Here is a 25,626-nt window from a genome sequence, read left to right as displayed (position 1 = left end):
ACGCGCAACAATACCAGCGAGCGATGTATCGATTTCTTTGTTGAACTACGTTTAGTGCTTATCGTGGCTGTTGATGTTTGTTAAGGTTCATGCAAATAATATTATGTTACTTTTGTTGTCGTTTACTAAAAGGTTCTCAGCTGACTCAAACCGATTAATTTTGCTTTTTGGATAAAGTACATTAACGTGTCATTTTCCGATCGTTGTGTGTGTAAATAAACGTTGATTTTGCGTGAATAAGTTTTCCCATTTGAAGGCTGTATGACATTTCATTTTTGATCAAAAGTATATCTAGTCTAAAGTTAAGTGTTTTACAGCCTTTAAAGTATTTGTTTTATTAAACGAACCAAGAGGGGCTTAAGAGAGGAAGTGGTCTGCTGCTGAGCAAGATCATGACAAGCAATTTTATGTAAAGATGTATTCTCAATTTTTTTTTTTTATTAGAAAAATAGCATTTGAATGTAAATATTTACATCTTGTCAACTAGTAGTTCGAACAGATCTAGAAAACGCTCCGTCTTGGCCTCGCTCTCCTCGTGTCTTCTCTGCTCTCTCTTGGCCTCCTCCTTAAGAAAGTCCAGCACAGGGTTCGTCGATAGTCTTTGTCTTTTGGCCGGCGGGCTCGGACACGGTGATGCGGCCCCCGACGCGCTCGCACCTGGAGACTGTTGACAACTGGATTCCGGCGTACTCGGTTCTGCTTCTTCCTGGAGACCATAGATCATGAAGACCATGATCCAGAAATGAAGATCATTTGGGTATGATAAGGATATGATAAAGTGTAATAATGAGCAGCATTTTTATGGAGTACCTTTACCAGCAGTGGCGTGGAAGGTGGAAACGATGAGACCACGACCGACGGGTCCACAGCAGGACCATCTCCCAGCACTTGGTGCATTACCTCGAAGTACTGCCAGGTACCGATCGTGGTCTGGTCCTGTCGCACAAGTACAGAGAAGCGAGACACAAAACACGTCAAAAGAAATATGCAGACATGGAGAAAAGACGCACAAATACACATCACCTTTATCAATACAGTAGGAGTGTTAGAAAATATCAATGTAGCGATATTTTTATTCATGATACTGTATCGATATTCAATAGCACTGTATCGATATTTTTAAAAATATATATTTTTGAGGAGGACAAATCACACCACAATATTCAACACAACTAACTTTATTAAACATCTAAAGACGCATCACGACAAAGAACACGAGCGGATCGAAGAAACAAGAAAGACGAAACAAAACAAAGCCGTTAACTTTGCTGTTCTGTAGAGACGATAGAAACTTTCAGTCGACGTCGTGAAAGTGAAACAATAACAAACGTTCTTTGTTAGTGTTAATGTTGACTTCATCAATGGAATCTGCTGCATATAATAAATAGAGAGTTTGTGTTTATTACTGGTTGAATAAAGAATGACAGAGTTCCGTGTGTGCGACGTCAGCGCTAAATCTAAAATCCATAAACTTTACGGCGATCAATGACACAAAAATAACAAGTTTAGTTTATCATAACACAGTTAAATGCTTTACTAACTTACTTTTAAATCGTGTCAAATCAAATCAATTCAGTTTTTTTACAGAAGACAATGAATAAAATAACTTTGAATTAAAGAAAATGTAATTTTAAAAGACGTTAAAGATGATTTTGTCTTTAAAACAGAGTTTGAAGTTAAACAGTTAAACACTGACAGATACTAGATATTTCATGTTGCTCCAGGTTGTTTGTTAATGCACTTCATTGTTAATATAAGTTTACATTTTTGTTAATAATTTAAGAAGCACTTTCCCATCAAGTAATTTCATGTTTAATTTAAAAAAGTATTTACCCCATTTATTTACTGTAAAAGCCAGAAAAAGTAATGCATCTTTAAAAGAAACAATATATCGTTGTTACTTCAGTATCACAATATATCGTATCATCAACACATGTATCATGATCAATACACAGCCCTATAATACAGCCTCAATAATAATGATGTTGACATTCCTTGTTGTCGTTTTTACTGAATGTATACGTTTAATAATCATATATAAAAACGTACCTTATACTTTTTTTTAAGGTTCTCCCACTTTTTGGAGACTTGTTTGGCTGTGACCTTGCCTTCCAGGCCCAACTCTTGCACCAGTTTCCTGAAATAGACATCGTATTTATGTTCTTTCATTTGGTTGAATCTGCATGTTTACGGCTATGCTGTTGTACGTTGAACAAATAACTCACATCCAAAGTATTTTGGCGTTAAATTTGGACTTGTGAAAGTCCTGCTCATGGTCAGCACGGAAGGTGATGAGCCTCTTCGTTTCCTGAGGCGTCCCTGTGTGATTTCGGATAGTTTATGAGCGAGGAGTATTGACAAAAAAACAAGGCTTTCACAAATAGCATCAGCATCTTCACCGTGTTTACTCTGGTTTATAGTTTAATAACATGGAATATTGGCAAAAACAGGGCTTTCACATGAATAGTCACTAATCTTAAAAGATAAAGATGAGCATCTTCATCATGTTTACTCTGGTTTATAGTTTACCAACGTGAAATATTGGCAAAAACAAGGCTTTCACATGAGTTTCATGACTAGTCACTCATATTAAAAGATAAAGATTAGCATCTCCACTATGTTTACAGTTTATTGAAATTAAATATTGGCAAAAACAAGGCTTTCACATGAGTTTCATGACTAGTTACTAAGTTTAAATGATAAAGATTAGCATCTTCACCGTGTTTACTCAGGTGTTGTAGTTTATTAACATGAAATATTGGCAAAAACAAGGCTTTCACATGAGTTTCACGACTAGTCACTCATCTTAAAAGATGAAGATTAGCATCTTTACTGTGTTTACTCTAGTTTATAAACATGAAATATTGGCAAAAACAAGGCTTTCACATGAGTTTCACGACTAGTCACTCATCTTAAAAGATAAAGGTTAGCATCTTCACTGTGTTTACTCTAGTTTATAAACATTAAATATTGGCAAAAACAAGACTTTCACATGAGTTACATGAATAGACACTCAGTTTAAAAGCTAAAGATTAGCATTTTCACCGTGTTTACTCTAGTTTAGAGTTTACCAACAGGGAATATCGGCAAAAACAAGACTTTCACTCGAGTTTCACTACTAGTCACTCATCTTAAAAGGTAAAGATTAGCATTTTCATCGTGTCAACTCTAGTTTATAGTTTATTAACATGAAATATCGGCAAAAACGATGCTTTCACGTGAGTTACATGAACAGTCACTAAAAGCTAAAGATTAGCATCACTAGCATCCATTGTTTTTGCAATATTACTAACAAATTAAAATCGTTAAATACTCACATCTGTATGCCAAAGCGTTTCTGCCTGCCATTTTGGGTCGCAATAACGCATTTATTGGAAAAGCATTCATAACCCTCCGATTCAAGTGTGCGTCCTTCATCCTACGGAGAATTGGAACGCCCCCTAGGGCTAGGGGGAAGGGCTAGTATTCACACGAGCGTGCGCACTGCCACCCATACGCATGCGCACTGTTCTCTCTCACTCCGTCAGCAACCAAACAGAAACAAGTTTAGATCGCATTACAGGATTCACAACCAGGAAGTGACGATATTTTGAAGGATGTGACGTACACAAATATAACTTTATGGGGAAAAAAACTCAAACTTACATTAAACGTTTTATAGTGATCAACGATCGTTTTGTGTAAGTTTATTCATTTACAAAAAAATCTTTAAATGCGATTGGAATATATGATTAACTATTTACTGAACCAGTAGCTTTATAATAACATTTAAGTATTTAATGACGTGTAGTGAGGTTTATGAATTAAGTCAAATATAAAAAAAATTTAAAAAAAATTCACATTATTTAATTATTCATCAAACAACATGCATCTCGTAATGGTTAGTATAAAACCATCATAATTCCTCTTATAATTAAACACACACAGAGGAACACATTTGTTCAATAAACAACGTTTATTTCATATAAATGAATAGATCCCCTTCTTGTATCTTTTTTTTATTATTATAAATGAATTAAAGTATAAAGATGTGTCCAACATTTATTAAAACATCCAGTAAAGACATAGATATATATTTATTTATTAACTTTAAATTCTAGTGATTTAAACCATTTTAATCGAGATTTTCTATCAGAAATATTCGGGACTTTATTTTTAGGAGCACATCTTTTCCTGTAGGGGTCGCTGTGGTATTAGTCTTGGGGGGCCCGGAATTTCCTTCATGATTCTGTGTGTCCTGAGCCATCAATCAACTTTAGCAAGGGAAAAGTAGTAAAGTAAATATTTTTTTATTGTGTTTCTACCCTCACAGATAAACCAGAGTTTCAAGGATCTTTGCTTTTTAAAAATCAAGTCTCTCTGCAAAGTGTCTTGACTTAGTGACAGTGAGAGTTAAGTGAAGCACTTCAGCTACATGAGCACACCATAAGGAACTGGAACTATAAAGCTAACAAATTATAAGATCCAAGAGAAGCTTGACCGTGAGTTGTAATCGACTCTCCCTCTGTTCATCCTGGGCTGAGCCTGGTAAACAACTCCATGCAAATGTGTCTGTGGTCATAAGCTGATGATTCCATCCTCAGTTGGCAGCGGCGCAAAGACTCGAAGCACAAAGACTCAGTTTGTTTTGATTCCTCACTACATCATGCACTCTTTTTTGCAACACTGCGACAGAGACGAGAGGTTTAGGATCAACAGAAGAATTTATGTATATTTCAACTAAAAAAAAACAAACAACAGATAAAGGTTAAAAGAAAATTAATACCTTGATTTTGTTATGAACCAACAGAGTGAATTCTCATTCAGGGGATGATATTTTCATCTTCAACTTTTCAACCTTTAATGGACCAGCATGTACTGACTTCTTTAGAGTCTTTTACAAGTATATAAACCCAAAAGGGGTAACTTATTAAATTGGATACTGGTTATTTCATATCACAACATTATTCTTCACACACACAAGCACACACACACACACATGCACAAGCATGCTCTTGGGTGAAATTTTTAAAACACGGTTTCTATGATTATATTACTGATTTCCTCACCTCCTTGCCAGTTATAGCATAAACCTACCATCTTTCACAATATATTTTATATATTATATATTTAAAACATTATTTATTTGTTCTATTTATATACAGGTATATATTGCACTATTTTTCACTTATTTATATTTATACTATTATATACATTTATTATATGCAATATTTAAAACATTTATTTTTTCTGTTTATAACTTATTAATATTTATATTTATACAATCACCCTATGCTGTGTTTTTTAAACGGTTGCCAAGCAACGAAATTTCATTGCCAGTTTTCACTGCTGTGTTCTTCTGTACAATGACAATAAAGAAAGTCACATGACTAAGATAGTTTAAAAAACATGATTTGATAAATTATTTCTCCAAAAGTCTATGCGTCTTTCCTTCGCCACACAAACCTCTGTTACTTTGTTGTAAAAGTTCACCTTATTTTCTATAGTTTTAAAAGTCTCTAGCCCTCAACGTAGATGTGAGGTAGCTTGAGGAGGCACAGTAAGGTAAGGTAAGGTAAAACTTTATTGATCCCTCAGTAGTGTGTGCCTCAAGCTTTGCCTTCTCATTGCGTTTGTATTTCCGATCAGCATTACTAAATAAGACCCTTACGAACATAAAACTTTAATGGTTAAATACATCAGCCAAACTTTTTAAATCAAGCCAAATAATCGTATCTGTGAGCATTATATTGGTGACATTCAGAGATACGGCAACCGGCTTGCGTCAAATTATGTATCAATGCAGTTTGTGAGGCACTGCCTCCTCAGACCGCATGTCTCTGCTCATAGGAGAAACTTCATGAAACAGTTGATGAGGTATCATGATACAGTGTCTTCATTTTAAAAGGCCACTAGATGTCGCTCTCTGTTTTATAATCTTTAGTTCTGATTTACTAATTCTATAAAACATGGCATCATTTTCAAACAGAGAGTGACATCTAGTGGTCTTTAAAATGAAGCTGTTTCTTGAAGCCTTTAACTATCCATGGAACCAGATCGCCTGTCTTTGAACCTATTTTTTTCTGGTACCTTCCAGGTATTAAGGTATTATGAATTATATTTTTTTCTACACTCAGTATTATCTTGACCTTTAAAGTATATATTTTATTGAGTATTGTTTTTGATTGTTTAAGCGCTTTGTGACTCTGGTCTGGAAAAGCGCTCTATAAATATAAATTACTTACTTACTTACATTCCGAGTTAAGGGAGAGCAAAAGATAATTTCCAACATTCTCCATCCTCCTCTTTATGTGTCCAAACCATCTGGGCTTTGTCTCCAAACTACTCAACATGTACTAGTTCACGGACAATATCGCTTGAACTGAAGTAATCCCTGAAATTAAATAAGAGCAACAAATTTAGAATCTGACTCATATATTGCTTGCTGATGGAGAGGGTTCAATTGTATCAGTTCATTATGGGACACAAGCGGTTCACGCTGGGGCAGGCCACCGTCCAATATGGCCCATAAAAAAAGAACATGGAGATGTTTAATTTGTCTAGTTTCCTAATATTTGTGTCGAACCGCCGCATGTAGCCGTTTCCTGGTCGAGTCGATGAAGGACTTCATTCATTGTCCAGATGCAGATATTCAGCTGGCTCTCGGGTGGGTGTCTTGGTTTGGATCAACATTCCTGCAGGGGTTCAAAGATATCTCCAGTGTTCGTGTCCCACAGCTCCCTTGCATGGTGGCCATTGTTCCGGCCGCTCTCCGTCTTCGCCCCTCAGTGCTTCGGGGGACAAATCCAAGGCTCTTCTGGACGAGAGGACAACGGCGGTATGGTCAAGCCCACGGTACGCATTCCTGCACGGTACTTGTGCTGGACACACCGTGGGTGCTGCATGAAGGCTCGACCACTCCCAGTGAAACAGAGATCTCACTGTGTACATATCGGCGGATAAACATGTAGCCCTATATATGTGCGCACTGGTGACCCGGACCTCAGTGATAGTCCCCCACATGGAGATTGTTATCGGTTGATTCGGAGTCTTCGATATCTTCGCAATCGCCTTCTTCCACTTTCAAGGTCAAAGGGGAAAGAGGTTCAGCAGGGGGGCAAAGACTTCCCTCTTCCCACCTACATCAACAAGCTCTTCCCAGAGACATAGTCCAGCATGACTACTTTTATATTCTTTTAAACTCATATATGGCCCTTCCACAGCAGCTCGAATTCTAAAGCATATGTATTAAAATGTAGGGTAAAAATACATTTTTCTCGGCCAATGAAATCGATCGCTAAAATATCTCTGGCCCCGGTGAGGTTTAGTTTAGAAACCCCTGATCTAAAGGGTGGATAGTGGGTAGAATTTCCTTAGTGGGTTGGTGAATGGGGCTCTTTGTTGTAGGCAAACACCCTCTTGGGTGTAACAGGGCAACAACCCTAACACAATATTATCAATGTCTTTTATTAATACAAGTATCATTTTAGCCCAGAGTATCTCAACAAAATTTTTGTTTTGTTAACCAAAGGTTTTTCAAGTTAAGGTTAAGGACACCAGACAGGAAATTAATAAGGCAAAGAAGAAAGTAAGTTTGGTCAGCACTAGTCAGCCTCAGTATGTTCAACCGATATATGACCTTTCTTGTTTTTCATGTACAGAGCTCCTAAGAATCGTAAAAATCTCTCGGAAGTAACGTCTTCCTGGAACTCTACACAGTCCAGTTGACTCGCCTTTGAACCACTGGGACAACACTGACCTGGATGAATGAGAACCTTCACGGGCGGGTTCCTAAGAACATTCATTCTTTGAGGCTCTCTGGCAGTTAAGGGTGTCCTCCTGAATCCATGCAGCCTCATCTAGGGACCACTTTGTCGCTCCCAGTCCCACATTCTTACGCAACCCTAACGCCATTAAATCATAGGTACTATGATGGAGCTTGACCACAAATAAGACTTCAACTATCCTGAGGATCCTAAAGTAAAATGTAAACTGGTTGAAACGTAGTCCTTCGAAGTGGATACACAAGGCTTCTGTTTCTGTCATCTGCATGAGTTCAGGTCAGTTCAGCGGTAAAGGAAGTGGCTGCACAGCACATGAAATAAAAGCATCAATTAAAAATAAGATCTGTTCCTAAAGTTATAAGAGTTCACTTACATCTCCAGAAAAATATCTTTCAACTTTTCTGTGTGGGTAGTACTCATATACAGTTTGTGTTTGACAAACAAAAGTTTTCGGTCTTGGGCCTGCAGGGTTAAGAATGTCTTATTTTGATCTGCATCTCCTCGTGTCCATTGAGAAGATCAACACAACGAACCCAACAATGGGACTCACAGAGTCTTCTTCCTCACCAGCAGTGAGTTCAGACTTATAAGATAACTCTTGTTGTTCGGGGGTCAGGGTGAGGCAGACGCAAGGAAGAACAAAGGCCCGGGTTCCATTCCGAGGGCGGCAGAGACTGACACAATCAGGGAATATGACAAAGACTTCTTGGACATCGGCCAAAGACCTCAGTTGCCCTCCCTCTTGACCCGGGCCCATGTTGAGGATTGAAAACCTTCAAAGACAGCCCATAAAGATCCAGAACCAGTCTGAAGGAGGAGCTGAGGTTTCAGATTACAGAACTACTGGCATGGCTACACCGGGCACCTCTGGGCAGAAAAGCTTTGGGCTTGGTAGGAAAAAGAAGAACCCGGGCGTCATGGATTCACTAAGCAAGATCTTTGGCGGCGAGAAGAAGAAAAGGAGTAAAGTAAGTGCTGGATTCAAGCCTTATAGAAGGAGATGCTTCAAATGTAGAATTTTGTACCTTAACTAAAAAAACATTTTCGACCAACGATACCTTAATCCAAGATTTATCGTATTAAAAATGGCACAGACGGTATAATTGTTTCGTCGGAGGGTGGCTAGTTTGATGCCATTTGTTTGAGTCACTGTGCCCCTGAGCAAGAACACTTTACCCCAATTGCTTCAGTTGGTGCAACTAACGATTGAGTTTTAGCCGTTTGCAAGTATAATTAAACCACTTTGTCCATGACCAATAGTATTGTTGGAAAGTTCGTTAGATGTACGTTTTCTTTAAATACGATTATTGGAACTTAACTCAAACAAAGATTGCAAAAATATTTTTTGCAATTTTGTGAGTTTTTCTTCCTTGATATTGTTAAGTTTTCACTGACTAATGTTAGCTTACCACAAGAAAATATTGAGAAGGATAAATAATTTAAAGTAAGTTTTCTTAAATTCAAGTATAACATAAACATATCAACTCTAAATGTCTGTCGCACACATCACGGTCGGTGTTTCCTGTCGGCAGGGCTCATTCCGGGGTCAACACTCCACCTCCGCCAAGGAGTCCGCGGCTCGCCGTCGTGCTAATGAAAACGCAGTGGTTCAATTCTTCAGGAGCATCGTGAGTAGACTAACAAAACTGCTGTCAACTCATTATAGGTTTGATTCTTAGAAAAAGTGAGATGGAACACAATCTTAGTTTCTAACGATCACAAACCTCAAAACAAAAATATGATGTACGACCTTATAGATGGCAGACAGACAAACTTTCTAACTGTTCATTTGCTCTGTCTTTGTGGCGCTCAGGTGTCATCTCCTCGTCCAAAATCCAGGGTAAGTCCTTTTCTAAAGTTTTTTTTTTTTTGCTCAAGAACTTCCTGTGACATCGTGGGATGTCGTCCAATTATTCTGTGTTAAATCATCCATCTGATTCATCCTTATCCACCATTTTTCACAACTCATCATGCTTTTGTTTTTTGTTGTTTTTTCTTTCATGTCCAGTGGAGGGAAGTCTTTGGTTTGGTACGTCACACAACTTCCCTGCATGACTACAACAAAGTATACCACACACTCATGAGCTACCTCTGCAGGGACACTAGTGGAAATTCTTTGCTATTTTGGTTTAAAAATGCAGGATTTTCATTAGACCAGAAACATGTATTTGGAAACGATTTTGCCTGATAAAATAAAAGGGTCTTTCCCGCATAAACATGGATAGTAGCAATGTAGCAGGAAATTACAAAAAATATTATATAGATGGTAATTTACTAGTGATGGGCTCAAGTGGCTTCATGAAACAGTTGATGAGGTATCATGATACAGTGTCTTCATTTTGAAAGACCACTAGATGTCACTCTCTGCTTTATAATATTAGGCTCTGATATACCTATTCAACTAAACCTGGCATGATTCAAACAGAGAGTGACATCTAGTGGTCGTTCAACATGAAGACACTGTATCATGTCACTCTCTGCTTTATAATCCTTTGCTCTGAGCTTCCAATTCAATGGAACCTGGCATCATTTTTAAACTTTGAGTGACATCTAGGGGCCTTTCAAAAGAAAGTAAGTAAGTAAGTAATATTTATTTATATAGCGCTTTTCGAGACCAGGGTCACAAAGCGCTTAAACAATCAAAACAATACTCAAAAAAGTACATACTTTAAAGATCAAGATAATACTGAGAACAACACAGGAGTTCGAGAAATTCAAGGAAAAGCCTGAACAAATAGAAACGTCTTAAGATGTTTCTTAATGGAGTCAGTAGACTCCATCAAGCGCAAAGAGAGAGGAAGATCGTTCCAAAGCTTAAGAAAGACACTGTATCATGATACCTCATCAACTGTTTCCAGAAGCCTCATGAACCTGTCACTAGAATAACAAATTTTTTGGCCAGCTATCTAAAGCTCTGGTACCTTTACTTCTGAATGGCCACAAAAAGAAGGAATTAAAATCCAATGGTCAACATCATACAAACATCTACCATGTGTCGACCAAACCGTCGTCACAGAGCTTTCATACGATTGGCTTGATACCCCGGTGAACCTAAAGAAGCCGCTCTTGAGTGTGTCACACAAATGTTATTTGTCTCATATTCTGAACAGGAAGAAAATGTTCCTAACTCAACTCGCATTTTGCTTTAATCCAGAGCGACTCTCTGCTCCTGGATGACTTTGAAACTGCGCGGCTATTTATGACCCCCACTCGGTAAACATCTACTCTCAGGACCTTTAGTTCTGCCCCCCCTTTGTTTCAGCAGCCACTGATTTAACCGTTTTTCTTCCTTTTAGTTATTCTCATGTTTGTTTTTCAGCTTTGTTCACAATTGATCCTCAATATCAATGAAGAATCAATCTAGCTTGTAGAATGAACCGAGTCAAAAACGCCCTCCTTGCTCTCTCTGGGTTTGTGTGAAATTAGCAAAAGGTTTTTAAAAAAGGAGTGAGGACTGAATGAGAATTTAGGCGACGAAACAGTGTTTTTAGTGCCCTTCAAACTTTTCTGTGTGACTCCCAAATCACATCAGAGCCATTGGCAAAATCATTTTTGTTGTTCGTGAAGATAATGTAAAGGGTTGTGAAGAAGCTCTTAGATAGTGAGATAGTTGAGATGGTAGACATAAAAACGTTTCTAAGAGAAGTCGAAACTTATAAAAATAAAGGGATGTATAGATAACAAGCCTTCTCTTCATCTGGTCCAAAAAACACAAATCCAGTTCTTAGATGAAATATCAGTAGAGACCCAAATATTTGGAGTTGAGTGCTAGTGTATCCCTTCAGATTTTGCCAGATGGAATCGGAAATAAAAGGGTCCGTCAGATAAATGTTTGCTGTCAAGTTTCTGTTGGTCACAGAGATCAAACCCTAATTTTAAGACTACAAGGTGTACCCAATATGATTAAAAAAATGAACGGTGAGTCTTATTAACTAGAGCACCTTATGTAGTAATTCTGGTTGTGCTTACTGACCTTGAACTGTTTTCATTTGGTTCACGTTTTAGTAAGACTTTGTTAAGCTACGAAACTGCACCATGATGCTCCGTAGTATTAGTCCACAAGACTCCCCACTATTTGGCCAAAAGGTTAAGGAAAATTAAACTGAAATCAACTATTTCGTATGAATAAGTGATCAACCATGGATCTTCAAAAGTGACATCTGATGAGTTAAACAACTCAAGGATTCAATTGTTACTTTTCTTTCCATTTAATATTCAGACGAACCTTCTGTTCCCAGGTTAAATCGCCCAGGCCTGACGGCGCTAAATCTCCAGTCAGACGACGCAGAGAGCAAAACACACTGTCAAGACTCTTCAACCTGGTGAGTTCCATCAACAGCAGACACTTTTAAAAGCTGCCACTACGGAGATTCTACCCTCAGAGATCAGCGAGTGATGAACAAACATGGTCGTCCTCCATTTTTTATTATGGCTATTTTATATTGTGTCATTTCGATCAGTGCTTCAGAATAGTCCACTATTATTGGTGAAAAGCATCATGCCTTAGTGAGTTTGATTCCCATGAATCAAAAGTTTGAATCTAATATGACGCCAGAAAGAAGCAAAAGAATGACTTTGAGGTCTTATCAATTCAAAATAACTGCCAACATGTTTGAGTTTTTCTTCAAGGCAAAATCTGAGTCTGTGATGACATAATATTGATTTCCATCACTGATCAGAATCAGAAATAGAGGTCCTGCGACAGTTAAATCTCTGTTTTTTCGCAACAAATGATAAAGAATTTGATGCGACTGAATAATTTTTTTCAATAACTGTTTTATATTCAATAATTCAATGTGTGTCATACAACTGTAAAATCGTTGACACATTGACTTCAACCAGCCTTCTGCACTTTTCTGAACTTCCAGAACTTCACCTCTGATTCTTCCTTTGCTACAAATACTCAATAAAATATATACTTAAAAGGTCAAGACAACACCTAGACAAACACAGGACTCCCAGAATATCAAAGATCCACAGACCTCAGAGCCCGAGCTGGGGTGTAAGGCTGGATCAGATCAGTGATGTAAGGAGGAGTCTGACCCTGAATAGATCTGAAAGTAAGAACCAGAATTTTAAAATTGATCCTGAGAGAAACTTGCAGCCAGTGAAGAGTTCGGGGGAAATGTGAGTTCTTCTACTAGAGCGGGTCAGAAATTCAATAACTCAAATTATTACAGATAATGGAGGACAAATGATGAAACAATTTATACAATATCTAAAATCCTCTTCAATCGTCATCCAATATCTTCCATATTTCTCTTTGGAGACCCCGATTACCTCAGCACCTCCTGCCCATGAGACTACCAACAACTAGAGCCTTTCAACAGTGATGCTGTGTTTTCAATCGGTCTGATATTTTATACGGCTTTAATTACTCAAATGTATGTTTTTAGCACCATTTAGGTTGGATTTGTTCAACCTAGAGATGTGTTTAACTCAAGTATAACCACAGATTTTAGTCCCGTTGGAATTCCCCAGGACTTCTACCTTTATTGAAAAGGGTCTTGGAAACAGGTAATGCTAATATACAAAACTTATGTTTAGCCTAAAACAAATGGTTTCCTCTTTGGTCAGATTTCTACCCTTTTTTTAAACATTTTTTTGTCATTTACCTACGATATCAGGAAGTAGCGTATGCACGTGACAGCAGAAGGAAACAACATTGCATTGGTGCGTTGAACGCTCCTGCTTTACTGAAATTGTTCGACATTTGCGAATTGATTTGAAGTTATTGTCCATGAGTTACTAGTCCAATCCAAATACCACTCTAAGTATCATCAATCTTATTGTGATATTAATACAAAAAAAAAATACAATTATGCATGATTTTGAACAATCTATTGCATAGAAAATGTTCAAAATGCATCAAGGCCAGTTTCCAGCCAGTACTGAGTACTTTGAAATGTGATCTTGTATCTTAGGGAGAAACCAAGTCCCGCCCTCCTCCCAAACGCTGGAGCACCATCTTCTGAAAGCCCCGCCAAGGACCCGCCACTAGATACGACCCAATCGGGACCACAGGAAGCAGCAGAAATGGACTCACAACCTCCAGAAGTGTTAACTAACACGTGAATATTTTTGACCCAAGGTGCTCGTCAGTTGTGAATATCTTAATTTAAAACTTCATTTAAGGAAGTCTGTTGCTGTCCGAGGCGTGTCCCTACAAATGTCTTCTCCTTATGTTGTTTTATATATTTATATATAAATATAAATGTCGGGACTCACCCCCCAAATTGTCTCTTTGCTATCTTAAATGTTTTGACACCATCGTACAAGTCCAATGATTATTATTAGTGATTAATGTATTTCAATGTTTACAATGAAAAGTTAAATGCCCTTTAAATGCACTATTTTTATTTAAACTAACATGTGCAGTTTAAATGTATGTAAAGGTGGAAGAAAAGAAGGTGGAGATGGTGAGAGACTGGCAGGATTGTAAAATGGAGAGAGGAAGAAGGAGCGTACTAAAGCCGGAAGGACTTTTTGTGGTAATAAGCAGAAAGACAAAGATTATAATTTCTCTCAACATTGGTTTTATAACAAGGTTTGTTGTCAGAACGTTGTGTTTTTGCTGACCTGATGTGTTTATAACTGACTAAGATGTGCTTGATCTTCATTGTGTTTTCCTTGGACAGTCTAACTTGCAATAAACATTTTTGGTATCTCTGTCAATCTCCTGCTTGACATTTACTTGTAAGCATTTTGATTTTTGAACTGAAAAAAAAAAGTAAGTAAGTCATTTTTATTTGTATAGCGCTTTTCCAGACCAGGGTCACAAGGCGCTTAAACAATCAAAACAATATTCATTAAAGTATATATTTTAAAGATCAAGATAAAACTGATAACACAACAGGAGTTCCAGAAAATCAAGGAAAAGCCTGAACAAATAAAAACATCTTAAGATGTTTCTTAAAGGAGTCAGTAGATCCATCAAGTAAGAAAATTGTTATTGAACCTTTATTTTAAACTCACATGGGCCACAAAAGTTGATCTTGGCCTGTAGGTTTGATACAGATGGTAAAGAAATAGTAATGGATTTGAGCAGGTTTCATGAAACAGTTGAGGTATCATGATACAGTGTCTTCATTTTTAAAGACCACTAGATGTCACTCTCAGTTTGAAAACAATGCCTGGTTTCATTAAATTAGTAATCCAGAGTAAAATATTATAAAACAGAGAGCACCATCTAGTGGTCGTTCAAACCGAAGACACTGTATCATGATACCTCATCAACTGTTCCATGAAGCCTCATGATGTATCATGATACCGTGTCTTCATTTTGAAAGACCACTAGATGTCACTCTCAGTTTGAAAACAATGCATGGTTTCATTGAATTAGTAAACCAGATTCAAATATTATAAAACAGAGAGCGCCATCTAGTGGTATTTCAAAAAATAAGACACCATATCATGATACCTCATCAACTGTTTCATGAAGCCTCACCAACACGTCACTGGTCTTGATCATAGCTTGGAGAAAGAAAAAAAAAAAGTACCAACATGGTTCACAATGACACATTTGCTTTATATGAAACAAGCCACAACGATACACAGTAAAACACACACAGCTTTTAATATCATAAAACACAAATACTCACAAGTGAATACATGATGTGCAAAGTGCAAGTTTCCTTTACATTCATAGCACTTACACACCACCCAACCAAATCTGGTATTAGTAAAAGTGTGATTAATCTCTTCAGAGAAACACTGGTGAAAGGTTTAAAAAAAAAAGTGCCTCGAGTAAACAACATGTTTCAAACCAAACGGCTATTTTTACTCAACATATAAAAAAAAGTCAGCAGAGGGAAAATGGTATTTGGGATAACTATAATGAAACTGGTGGAATGAAGCAGCATTTATTTTTCCTATACACACCTTTTTTTTTGCTATGTTTTGTGACATCGGTAATCGTAAGAAGCAATGTGGTGACGTAGCCCTATTATACATCGGTTCAAGATAATAGTTTGACACACATAGTATTACTCCGTGTTGGGAAAGTAGGTATTTACCTTTTAGTCCTTATGATCTCCGCCCGAGACACAGTCTACTTTACTTAAGGCAAGCCCATGTTGGTTCGACATTTCCCTGGATATTTCGATCGCGATCCTAATGGGTGAGTTCCTTCGCAGATACCTAGGAGGGCGTTGTTCACGGTCAACATCAGGCTGGTGACAAAAGAGAAAAGCAGCTTCTGGAGCTTCACCAACTAAAGCTTTGATTACCTCCTCGTCTGTAAACATCTGGACCAGCGTGACGTCCGTGTTTTTTCCTTCACACGAAAGCGAATAAAAGTTCCTCTCAAAAAGACTCACAGTTTTTAACTGGTGCAGAAGCGCTCGTTGGCCTCCTCTTTAAAAACGTGGTTGTTCATGTTCTGCGACTGGGACCTGAGCTCGTCCACGATCCCGGACACGCCCCCCAGAAGTCCGCCCATGGCCTCCTCCATCTCGCCACGGAAGTCCACCTCCTCCACTTTCACCTGCCCCCCCATGGCCATGAACCCTTCCTCCTCGAACCCGTAGCCGTAGCCGCCCTCGTCCTCGCCCGGCGCCGAGGCCGCGTTGCCGCCGCTGTTGGACCCGGCCGCCTGTCTCTGACACCGGGCCTGGTGCCTCAGGAAACTGTCCCTCCAGATCACCTTCTTGCCGCACACGCCGCACTCGTAGGGCCGCAGCCCGCCGTGAGTCTTCAGGTGCTTGGTGAGGTGGTGCTTCATCTTGAAGGACTTGGTGCACACGGGGCAGACGAAAGGTCGGAGGTTGAGATGCTGCATCTTCACGTGTCGGTCCCGCATGCTCTTCAGGGTGTAGGCCTTCCCGCAGTGGCAGAAGTGGACCTTGCCGGAGTACACGGGGCCGGCCAAGTTCACCAGGGACGAGGACGATGGAGTCGGCGGAGAAGATGATGATGGCGGGAAAGCGGCAGAGGATGGGGACAAATGGCGGCTATGAGAAGGGGTCAGCGAGCCCCCTTGTGTGGTGCTGTTAGAGGGCCAGTTACTCTCCGAGCCCACCATGATGACATCAGGCGACTCCGGCAACAGTGGCCTCTGAGAAACTTGTCCGGTTCCGTCTTCTATCTCATCGTACGTGTCCCTGTTAAAAGCCCCTTCGGAGAAACATTCAAAGTCCTCCTCGTTGTCCTCGTCCTCGTCCCTGCCCGCCTCCCCCTCCTGCTGAGACCACTGCCACGGTCCTCGTGCCGAAGCTTGGATCGGGGGTCCGTCGCCCTTCTGGGCATCCAAGGAGGTTTCAGGTCCAGGCAAGGTTCTCGGAAACTTTTCTTTACCGTCGTCCACGCCGCTCTTGTTTTCAGCCTGACTGCGGTCTACGCCGTCGGTCGCCGCGGGGTGGAAGTCTGCAGGTGACAACACACGAGCGGAAACAGGAAGTGAAGTGAAGCAACCGAGAGCACCGCAACACAAATGTCTGAACATCATTACATAGTCATAAACACATTCCTTCCCAAGTCTTCTATTCAATAAATATATGAAGTACCTGGCTTGTAAAAGCAGTGACAACCAATTCCACATTAAATTGAAACACCATCTGGGTCATTCTATGAACCTGGTGCCTTGTTTTTCCAAGGCCAGTACATTTCATGAGTTCTGGAAAATGTTTTAAAAGGATTCAAACCGATAATGGAAAAGCTGTTAATGAGGATTAATGTCAATAAAAGGCTACACTTTTTATTAGTCATTTTTGTTTCTAGAAAATTGGACAATTTTCAAAAAAGCTTGGCACAATTTTCATTAAAAGTTCCAGTTTCTTTAAACCACATTTTCATGAATTCCATGAATAAAATGACGCTCTAGAAAGCAGGGGTGTCAAAGTGGTCCAGAGAAGGGCCGAGACGGTGAAGGTTTTTGTTCCAACCAGTCCAGCACACATGAGTTAGCGAATCAGGTGTGAACTTAAACAAGCAAAACCTGATTGACCATTAATTGATTACTGTCTGCAGACGCCTGATTGGTTCAACTATATATGCTGGACTGGTTGGATCCAAAACCTGCACCGTCTCGGCCCCTTTCTGGACCACTTTGACACCTGTGCTAGAGAGACAGGCAGAATTCTATAAGTCCCTTAGACAGCTTCCTCTGGAGATTTAGAATTTCTGCAATTGCTGATCGACAGTTAAACAGATGAGCGTTCAAATAAATAAAAGAACAGATCAATAGATTTGCAGTTTAAGTCTAAATTATTAACAGGAAAATCTTAATTTATGATCTATCATCTACTTATTTGAGTATTTGAGGTTGTACATTTCGTCATATATAAAAAGAAAAAAACGCTAAAATGTTACAAAGGCTACAGTTTGACAATGAAAATAGATAACAGATAAAAAGGGGAAATGGCAACAGTTTTATCTTATAGTTATAAGAAAGAAGAAAACTAATGATGGAGATCTGGGTTAATGACGAGGATATGTGGGACTAGGTAGTGATAAAGAAGGTTTAATGCGAATAATGATGTCTTTCTGTGGCAACTACTAATGGGAAATGATCAAAAGGAGAAATATATAACATTAAAAAGGAAGATGGTTTGAAATAAGAGATTCATAATTGATCATCTATATAAATCCTACATTAAAGCTGAAGTTAAATTTGAGTAAGTTCTGTTGTCATCATTTGTGTTTTGTGTTTGGTCAAAAATGAACCTTTTGTCGACTTACCACAATGACTCGTTTGTGAGGGGTCGCCCTTCTTCTCGGCCGCCTCCTCTCCGACCCCCTCGTCGGCCTCGATCCCTCTCCTCTCGTTCCTCCGCTTCTCCTCGCTCCCTCTGTTCTTGTCGGCGCTCAGCGGCGCCCCCCGCTGCTGCTGCTTTGAACTCTGCTTCCCCGCCTCGCCGCCATGAAAGTCCCCGTGATGGTCGGCGCCGTCGAGGGGAAGGTTTCTGCCGTGTTTGGGGACCCAGGATTCCTCGCAGCTGCTGTAGTCGGCGTCCTGGTAGCCCGGGAGGGAGTCCAGCTGAGAGTCGGCCGAGTGCTGGGCGGACGAGGGGCGTTGTCGCTCCCACCTGGGGAACTGTTGCGGGCGTCTCCAAGTCGCCAACGGAGGCAACGCGTCCGGCTTCTTCTCCTTCCTCCTCCCTTCCCTTTCCAGGTACAAGCACTCGGTGCTGCTGGGGGACTGTTGCCGGGACGCGGCGTCCGAGTGGGGGGCGGCCGAGGCGGGGTCCGCGGGAGCCACTTCCGTCGAGGGCCGGGCCCTTTTCAGGATGTCGGTGCATTTGTCGACGATGTGCCACATCTGGAGGAAGCTGGCCACGGTGACGTAGTTGACGATGTCGTCCTGAACGATGCTCAGCTGGCCGGTGTAGGCGGAGCTGAGGACGCTCTCGAAGGCCACGGGGTCGAGCACGGAGGGGAGGGAGACCATGGTCACGTTTTTTAGTAGCACCTTTGTGGAAAAAAACAAGGAAAAAAAAAAAGTTAGCATATGAGCACTACGGGAATTTGTTTCAGGTGGGACCCATTTCACTGCTGCGCAAAGACACAGAGCAAATTCAAAATACGATTTGAGTCAAGAGTGGGAACAGAGCAGGAAAAAACTCTCAATTCAAAGCACATGTTGATGAGGAATATATATGATATAATATAGGATTTATATTTGTAGTTTAGAGAGTTGTCATCTTTAAATGTGGGCATGAACTCTTTTTGCTAATGTTGCTAAGTGGAAGCTAATGATGACAACATACGCAATTTGCTTTAACACCCAACCCGAAAACACAGTTGGGAGTATTAGGAAAATATGAATCAATAATAACGTCCGACTCATTTTAAAGAATAATGATATCTTGCGAGACACCGGTCTTGAATGAGGACGAGAGGATACAGTCGACTCCAGCAGCTTTTAAAGCTCATGTTTGGACATCTTTTGGTTTCAAAACAAATTAAATTAGTTATGACTTTGTCAAGAGTCATGTGGTCTGTAAATTCTGCAACACCAGAGTCAAGTATTAGACAATACTACAGATACTGTATATCCTTGTTTTGTATCATATCACCCCTAGTCATATGTCTATTAAGGACGCATTCAGTCAAATAACTATGTACATGTATTGTCTAATTGTTATTGCTCAGAACCTTAAATAACTGTTACTACTTATATACTTGTTGAATTTAATGTACCTGCTTATTGTATTTTTGCAAATCAACGTTTGTTTCGTTTGACGTTTTTTTCTTGTTTACATAATAGTTAAATCCTTTTTAGTGTGTTAAATATGTTTAATATTATATTTCACTGAACAAATTCTATAATTCTATATCTCATCTTTACCGACGCAGTGTATTTCAAACTGTAAAACGCTTTAAAATCCTAAGCTTTGGAACGATCTTCCTCTCTCTTTGTGCTTGATGGATCTACTGACTCCTTTCAGAAACATCTTAAGACGTTTTTATTTGTTCAGGCTTTTCCTTGATTTTCTGGAACTCCTGTTGTGTTTTCAGTTTTATCTTGATCTTTAAAGTATATACTTTATTGATTATTGTTTTGATTGTTTAAGCGCTTTGTGACCCTGGTCTGGAAAAGCGCTATATAAATAAAAATTAAATACTTACATAAAGAGATCATTTTCTTTTTTTATAAATTAAAAAGGGATGTAAAATGGTTGCCGTGCTGCACAGGCCTACATTTGGTCTTTGTTTATATCCTATTGTGATGGTGGTCAATGCTCACCTGGTCATGGAAATAAGGGGACGAGGCGGCAAGAACGCAGCGGTGTGCCCGGAACACCTGCCCTTGCACCTGAATGGTCAGGTCACAAAGCTTTCCTTCTTCTCGCTGACGGTTCAGGTTGTCCAGGACTGCAGCTCGGGCAGCAGGGAAACACACTTGGACGGTCAGACCGGCCATGACCACAGGAGCTGAGCAACTGGACTCCATTGTCTCACCTTTGGGGGGGGGGGAAGAAAAGCATGCATTGTTAATGTTGGCAGATGATCATACAGTATTATTACAAGAGTGTATACAGCCAGATAACAAGGTTAATAAATGATGCTTTGTTGGACAGTTAGTGGTCCTGAGAGGTAAATCTGGACCTACAGAACACAGAGTGAACATTATGACGTTTGATTCATGCGATGACGTGTAATAAATTAAAGATAACTCTGACCCACAAGATACAAATCCAGCTTCCTGTGAATCGCATTGAAAAAAAAACATGTTAGCATTGAATGAGTGTCCAGTAAACCAAGGTAGCATTAGCTCGAGCAGTTAGCATCTTAACCTTGTTGAAGCCGCTCCGTGGGTCTTCAGATGTACGCAGGTGACGACAGTGGGGATCCCTGAAACATTTTTACCACATCGAGGTTTCTTCTTCTTAATAAAAAAAGGGGGTTTATTTGACTAAAATCCAGCGACAGCGCGACTAGCAGCAGCTAGCTCTTCTTCCTGGCGCAGCGCTCTTGTCATTCGTGTACACGATCCCCGTCTCGTAATGCAGCTCATTTTAAGAACTTATAACTGCAAAGACAAATCGGTCTGTGTTTACTTTCGTATGTTTGAAGCGTTTGCAAACCAAGACAGATGGTAGTTTTATTTATTTCGTATTTGTTCATTTTTGACATGCTCTTCTTCTGCTGGTTTTCAGTGTGCGCTCAACACTGCGTTAAGGTGCATGTGGCGCCACCTGCTGGACACCATTGTGTAAATACGTTTCTTTATTTTATTAGAGGATTTTAAATGTTTTCTAGATCCTTCCTCATGGTGTTTTACTCCCTCTTTTTGACCTGAATGTCTGAGTCTTTAAATACAGCAGCACTTTGCAGTTACAATCGATTCTTATATACTCAAACACCCCAAATCAGAATATTTGTTTGAAGATTATGAAATAAATTAAAATTTGATGCTGAATAGTTTTGCTTTTATGCTTTATTTTTGACGAGAAATCAAACGTTATTTACATTTCATGATATAACATAAGACAAAAAGAAAATTAAAATAGTTGAAAATCAACATTCTAGAGTGAGATGGGCAAAGTTGACAATACAATTTCCTCTCATATAAAAGCATTCAAAATAAGTAAGTATGTAAGTAATTTATATTTGTACAGCGCTTTTCCAGACCAGGGTCACAAAGCGCTTAAAAAATCAAAACAATACTCAATAAAATATATACTTTGATGACTAGGTCAAGATAACACAGAGTATTTTCTTTCCATTCACTTGCATCGTTTTAAAGGGCAAAACATATTCTAAAAAATGACAAAAGTTTACCTTAAAAGTCTAAAAAAAAAAAACCTATTGTCATAATTAGAGACTGGAAATAAATAATAGAAATAAATACAAATACATGTATTGGTTTCTACAGTACTGGGCAATTCAGTTTTCATCTGGGGCCACATTTCATTTACAGTGGCTGGTTTGAGGGGACATCAAGCAAAATTAGGAGGTAAATGTATACAATCAAGCAGTGAATACAAGCTTAATCAGAAAAAGTAATATTTTTCTTAATGGATTTTACTTTTTGTTTTTATCTGAAATAAAATAACCAGAAAATAACCAGTGTTGTGATATTGTTGTGATGATATTGCAGATTAAATAAATGGAACATTATATATTTAAAATATGTAATACAATAATACAACATATTGCATAACAGTGGTAATCTTAATTATACAATAATTTATAAGAACAAAAAAAATACATTCAATTATAATATTCAGGACCAAGGCAGTAGACCGGTAGAAGGAGTTGTTTTCTATATATTTGTTTTCATGTTTATTCAAATTTTGTTCAGGGGCAATAAATACAATGAATGTCAGCTACTGGCTCCCATATGCAGTTTTATGTAAAACCTTATTTAAATTTCTTTTTTTCTATTTTTTTAAACACATTCGATAGTATAGTATTGAGGACACGTTTAAAAAGATTAAATTGTGTTGATTTAATAAATAATATTGTACTCAAGAGGACTCGATAAACATGATATTAAATTGAAATAACTAATGTGCAATTCACAGCACTTCATTACCCGGTTTTGATTTAAATGCACATTTTCAAAAGCTCATGAAATACAGTAGACCAGACACAAAAAGGAGTAGAATATAACAAACAACCAGAAAGAAAAGACGCAAATGTAACACAAACACATTCGATTAAATGATTTGCAAATTAAATGAAAAAAAGCAAATAAATAATGATTAAAACATGAATAATAATTGACTAAATCATGGGACGCCATCTAGTGGTTGGCAACGGTACCTTGGTTTCTTAAAGGGCCAGTGCACTTTAATATGATTTTGTTGTCATTTTCAAATCCATCACACGACAACACATATATCACCTGAAGCACAGACATCACAGGGTCAGTCATTTATTCGCAGCGTAAAAAACACACGCACCCCGCAGAGGGCGCGCTCGCACGCGCACGCGCACTGGCTCCTTTTACCGCAGTGCATCCGCAGCATCCTCGGCTCGCGCTGCTGTGGCGCAGCTCAAAACACACACACACACAAAAAAAAAAACTCCGAGGTCATCGCATCTGTCGTCGCCGGCTCGGATTACATTTTTCGTGCCTCCTGATGTTTTTTATGCAATGTCTGGATCTTCTCGTGCACGGACGCCGTCCAATGAGCTGAGGACGCTGCTGCTGGAGACCCGGGCGGGCAGGTTGATGGGTGGAGGCCTGTGAAGGGACCCCCATGTCTGATGTGTAGCCTGTTGAAAAAGAAAAAGACAAAAAAGAGGTAGCGTTTTTGGTTTTTGGTTTTTCCATATGCAAAAGAAGGGGTGGGGATGGAGTCAAGTAGCTTTTCTGTCGCACGTTTGAATCATCGTATCGTGATCTTCTCATCGTGATCTCAGGGACATCAGCTCAGGTTCTGGATCATTCTGGATCATCAACAAAAAAATAATCATAAATAATCCGCTTTAAGCCAAAGACGTGTTGATGTCAGCTCGGTGTGTGTAGCTGCTATAGCTGACAGGGCCACACCTTTTCTTTTTTTTTGAGGACCAAGAAAAAGGACAGTAAAGCATCTTCCAAACGAGGACTTTTGCAAATCGGAGGTCATGACACTCGTTCATCTGCTGATCCTCGTCGGCTCCATTGGCCCTATCGGTGAGTTTTTGGTTCCAAAACAAACATGTTTATTATGACAGATGTGGCCCGAGGTCCTATATGACCAGGATTGAAGGTCAAGTATAAAACTGACAACGTAGAAATCATCCAGATTTAAGGACCTACAGCTTCTTCTATATATTTTCAAACAATCTTTTTATACAAATGTTCAATTACATGTTAAAAAACGATAATAAAATTAAATGATCATTGTACTATTTAGAACTTCACTAAGAATACGAGCGTAAATCGTAGTAAAGTTTATTTGTCAGTAGGGCCACACGGGGCCCCTCCCTGTGTATAATCAACACTGCTTTTCTTTATATAAAAAAAGGGTGTATTTTAGTAAATATTGAAAACGCTACATGTTGATGTTCTGGATTTAACGTCAGGATCCACAATTCTTTAGAAGGATTTGTCAGATTTGTGATCACCTGCTCTCCCATTTACGATGATTGTATTTTCTATCGAAAAATGTATTTGTAATATAGTTTATGTATAGTATTGGTTAGAAATTATCATTTTGACATCATGGCTGCTGAGAATTAAACCTATAATCCAGTTATTATGTAAGAATAATTATGTAAAGATGTTTACATTTATCAGAGTCTTGCTCAGAGCCACACATGTTATCTTATTTTAATGTCTCAGGTGTGTCACTCAATGTTACATTGTGTTGCTTTAACAAGGTAAAGAAAAATGCACCTCAGCCTGAATCAAAGGGTAAAAAAGTGTTAGAATTATGAAGGCCATTAAAAGGGAAAATTATATAAAGTAGTAAATTTCACATATTGTTAAAACATGATAAAGTTAATTTATTGTGTATATTTTCTCCACAGTAAGAAAAAGGGATGATCTTGTTATTGATCTTGTCTTATTATAATCTGAACCTGATTTCAGAATTTAAAAGAAGCAAAAAACAAAACAATACATAGTATTGTGGGTCATTTAAATGTGTAAAGTGTTTGCATCATATTTAGAGAGACACAAGTGGAAGAAGCTAGCACAACTACACAACTTTAGCACTAATCCAGGCTTATTGACCTGTGTTTTGAGTCATAAAATGACCTGAAATGAAACTTGATAAAAAAAAATAATCTGAAAAAGACATCATCACGCTTCGCTGCAGGCGTTTTCTTTTATTAATCACACACACACACACAAACACACACAACACACACATAATAGAAGGACAGGTGGTTTGACCCGTCCTTCACTCTGTGTCAATAAAACATTGAAGCACCGTGTTGACAGAAAACTGATTAATAACAACGATCAATATACGCCCTCAGTGTCGTCTTCTCACTATTATTGCTGCACAAACACAACGCTGACATGGAAAGTGCTAAATAAGAATACATTTCTAAGTGCAAGGTTAGCACTTATAATTACATTTCCTCTGCCTGTTAAATAGTTATTTTTAATCACATATTAGTTTCAATTAAAATAACAAAAGTTAACCATAAAAGTCTGAAAACCAAAACCCTATTGTCATTAGAGTCTGGCAATAAATAATAGAAATACATAAAAAATACAATTATTAGTTTTACAGTAGTGGGCAATTCAGTTTTCCTCTGGGGCCACATCTCATTTACAGTGGCTGGTTTGAGGGGACATCAAGCAAAAATAAGGAGGGAAACGTGTAAAATGAAGCAGTGAATACAAGCTAAATAATAAATAGTAATGTTTATTTATTGTATTTTACTTTTTGTTTGTATCTGATAAGAATAAAACAAAAATAATTGACCAGTGCTTTGATATTTTTGTGATGATATTGCAGATTAAAATAAATGG

General features: G+C 38.7%; 4 protein-coding genes across 8 annotated transcripts in view; 2 read left to right on the top strand and 2 right to left on the bottom strand.

The window, feature by feature from the left end:
• Positions 1 to 434: 434 nt before the first annotated feature.
• LOC148083311 (uncharacterized) lies at positions 435 to 3,459 on the bottom strand. Of its 2 annotated transcripts, none has more exons than XM_087785714.1 (5): positions 3,318 to 3,459; positions 2,226 to 2,319; positions 2,050 to 2,137; positions 817 to 936; positions 435 to 706 (listed from the first exon to the last, which is right to left on the bottom strand). In XM_087785714.1, exons 1-5 carry the CDS (start codon positions 3,415 to 3,417, stop codon positions 470 to 472), a joined length of 639 nt encoding a protein of 212 aa, XP_087641840.1. In that variant the 5' UTR covers positions 3,418 to 3,459; the 3' UTR covers positions 435 to 469. The 2 variants fall into 2 exon arrangements, with proteins under 2 accessions (XP_087641840.1, XP_087641838.1); XM_087785712.1 differs by having other exon boundaries at positions 811 to 936; positions 3,318 to 3,454.
• A 5,064-nt stretch (positions 3,460 to 8,523) lies between these two features.
• On the top strand, positions 8,524 to 14,433 carry mbpa (myelin basic protein a). 3 transcript variants are annotated; one of them, XM_087786481.1, is made up of 7 exons: positions 8,524 to 8,731; positions 9,296 to 9,391; positions 9,577 to 9,603; positions 9,772 to 9,792; positions 10,918 to 10,976; positions 12,002 to 12,085; positions 13,688 to 14,433. In XM_087786481.1, the coding sequence occupies exons 1-7, from the start codon at positions 8,612 to 8,614 to the stop codon at positions 13,836 to 13,838; spliced, it is 558 nt and encodes a 185-aa protein (XP_087642607.1). In that variant the 5' UTR covers positions 8,524 to 8,611; the 3' UTR covers positions 13,839 to 14,433. The 3 variants fall into 3 exon arrangements, with proteins under 3 accessions (XP_087642607.1, XP_087642608.1, XP_087642609.1); XM_087786482.1 differs by lacking the exon at positions 10,918 to 10,976 and having other exon boundaries at positions 8,525 to 8,731; XM_087786483.1 differs by lacking the exons at positions 9,772 to 9,792; positions 10,918 to 10,976 and having other exon boundaries at positions 8,526 to 8,731.
• An 834-nt stretch (positions 14,434 to 15,267) lies between these two features.
• zbtb22a (zinc finger and BTB domain containing 22a) lies at positions 15,268 to 21,309 on the bottom strand. Of its 2 annotated transcripts, XR_015710737.1 has the most exons (5): positions 20,999 to 21,309; positions 20,449 to 20,663; positions 18,441 to 19,170; positions 15,992 to 17,126; positions 15,268 to 15,902 (listed from the first exon to the last, which is right to left on the bottom strand). XR_015710737.1 is itself a non-coding variant. In XM_087786479.1 (4 exons), exons 2-4 carry the CDS (start codon positions 20,653 to 20,655, stop codon positions 16,087 to 16,089), a joined length of 1,977 nt encoding a protein of 658 aa, XP_087642605.1. In that variant the 5' UTR covers positions 20,656 to 20,663; positions 20,999 to 21,309; the 3' UTR covers positions 15,268 to 16,086. The 2 variants fall into 2 exon arrangements, 1 of the variants encoding a protein (XP_087642605.1); XM_087786479.1 differs by having other exon boundaries at positions 15,268 to 17,126.
• A 1,859-nt stretch (positions 21,310 to 23,168) lies between these two features.
• The window catches only part of scn1bb (sodium channel, voltage-gated, type I, beta b), a 10,506-nt gene continuing 8,048 nt past the window's right edge, over positions 23,169 to 25,626 (top strand). The window contains exons 1-2 of the mRNA XM_087786478.1: positions 23,169 to 23,458; positions 23,725 to 23,832. Of these exons, the coding sequence (XP_087642604.1) occupies positions 23,784 to 23,832 (49 nt within the window). The 5' untranslated portion in view covers positions 23,169 to 23,458; positions 23,725 to 23,783. The remainder of the gene's footprint in view (positions 23,459 to 23,724; positions 23,833 to 25,626) is intronic.

Source organism: Callionymus lyra, chromosome 3 (assembly GCF_982586985.1).
Source record: "Callionymus lyra chromosome 3, fCalLyr1.hap1.1, whole genome shotgun sequence".
In the NCBI taxonomy this organism is placed as follows: Eukaryota; Metazoa; Chordata; class Actinopteri; order Syngnathiformes; family Callionymidae; genus Callionymus; species Callionymus lyra.
The sequence above is the reverse complement of the archived record's forward strand: the minus strand, read 5'-3'. Positions and strand labels throughout refer to the sequence as shown.

Bases quoted from the DNA above. Each gene is read 5' to 3' on its own strand.
- zbtb22a (XM_087786479.1), bottom strand. From the start codon at position 20,655: ATGGAGTCCAGTTGCTCAGCTCCTGTGGTCATGGCCGGTCTGACCGTC. The intron at 19,171-20,448 runs GTGAGCATTGAC...TTTTCCACAAAG, and splicing joins CCCCTTATTTCCATGACCAG to GTGCTACTAAAAAACGTGAC. The intron at 17,127-18,440 runs GTAAGTCGACAA...TGTCACCTGCAG, and splicing joins CTCACAAACGAGTCATTGTG to ACTTCCACCCCGCGGCGACC.
- mbpa (XM_087786481.1), top strand. From the start codon at position 8,612: ATGGCTACACCGGGCACCTCTGGGCAGAAAAGCTTTGGGCTTGGTAGG. The intron at 8,732-9,295 runs GTAAGTGCTGGA...TCCTGTCGGCAG, and splicing joins AGAAGAAGAAAAGGAGTAAA to GGCTCATTCCGGGGTCAACA. The intron at 9,392-9,576 runs GTGAGTAGACTA...TGTGGCGCTCAG, and splicing joins TTCAATTCTTCAGGAGCATC to GTGTCATCTCCTCGTCCAAA.
- LOC148083311 (XM_087785712.1), bottom strand. From the start codon at position 3,417: ATGAAGGACGCACACTTGAATCGGAGGGTTATGAATGCTTTTCCAATA. The intron at 2,320-3,317 runs GTGAGTATTTAA...GAAATCACACAG, and splicing joins AAACGCTTTGGCATACAGAT to GGACGCCTCAGGAAACGAAG. The intron at 937-2,049 runs GTACGTTTTTAT...CTTGTGCGACAG, and splicing joins ACCTTAAAAAAAAGTATAAG to GACCAGACCACGATCGGTAC.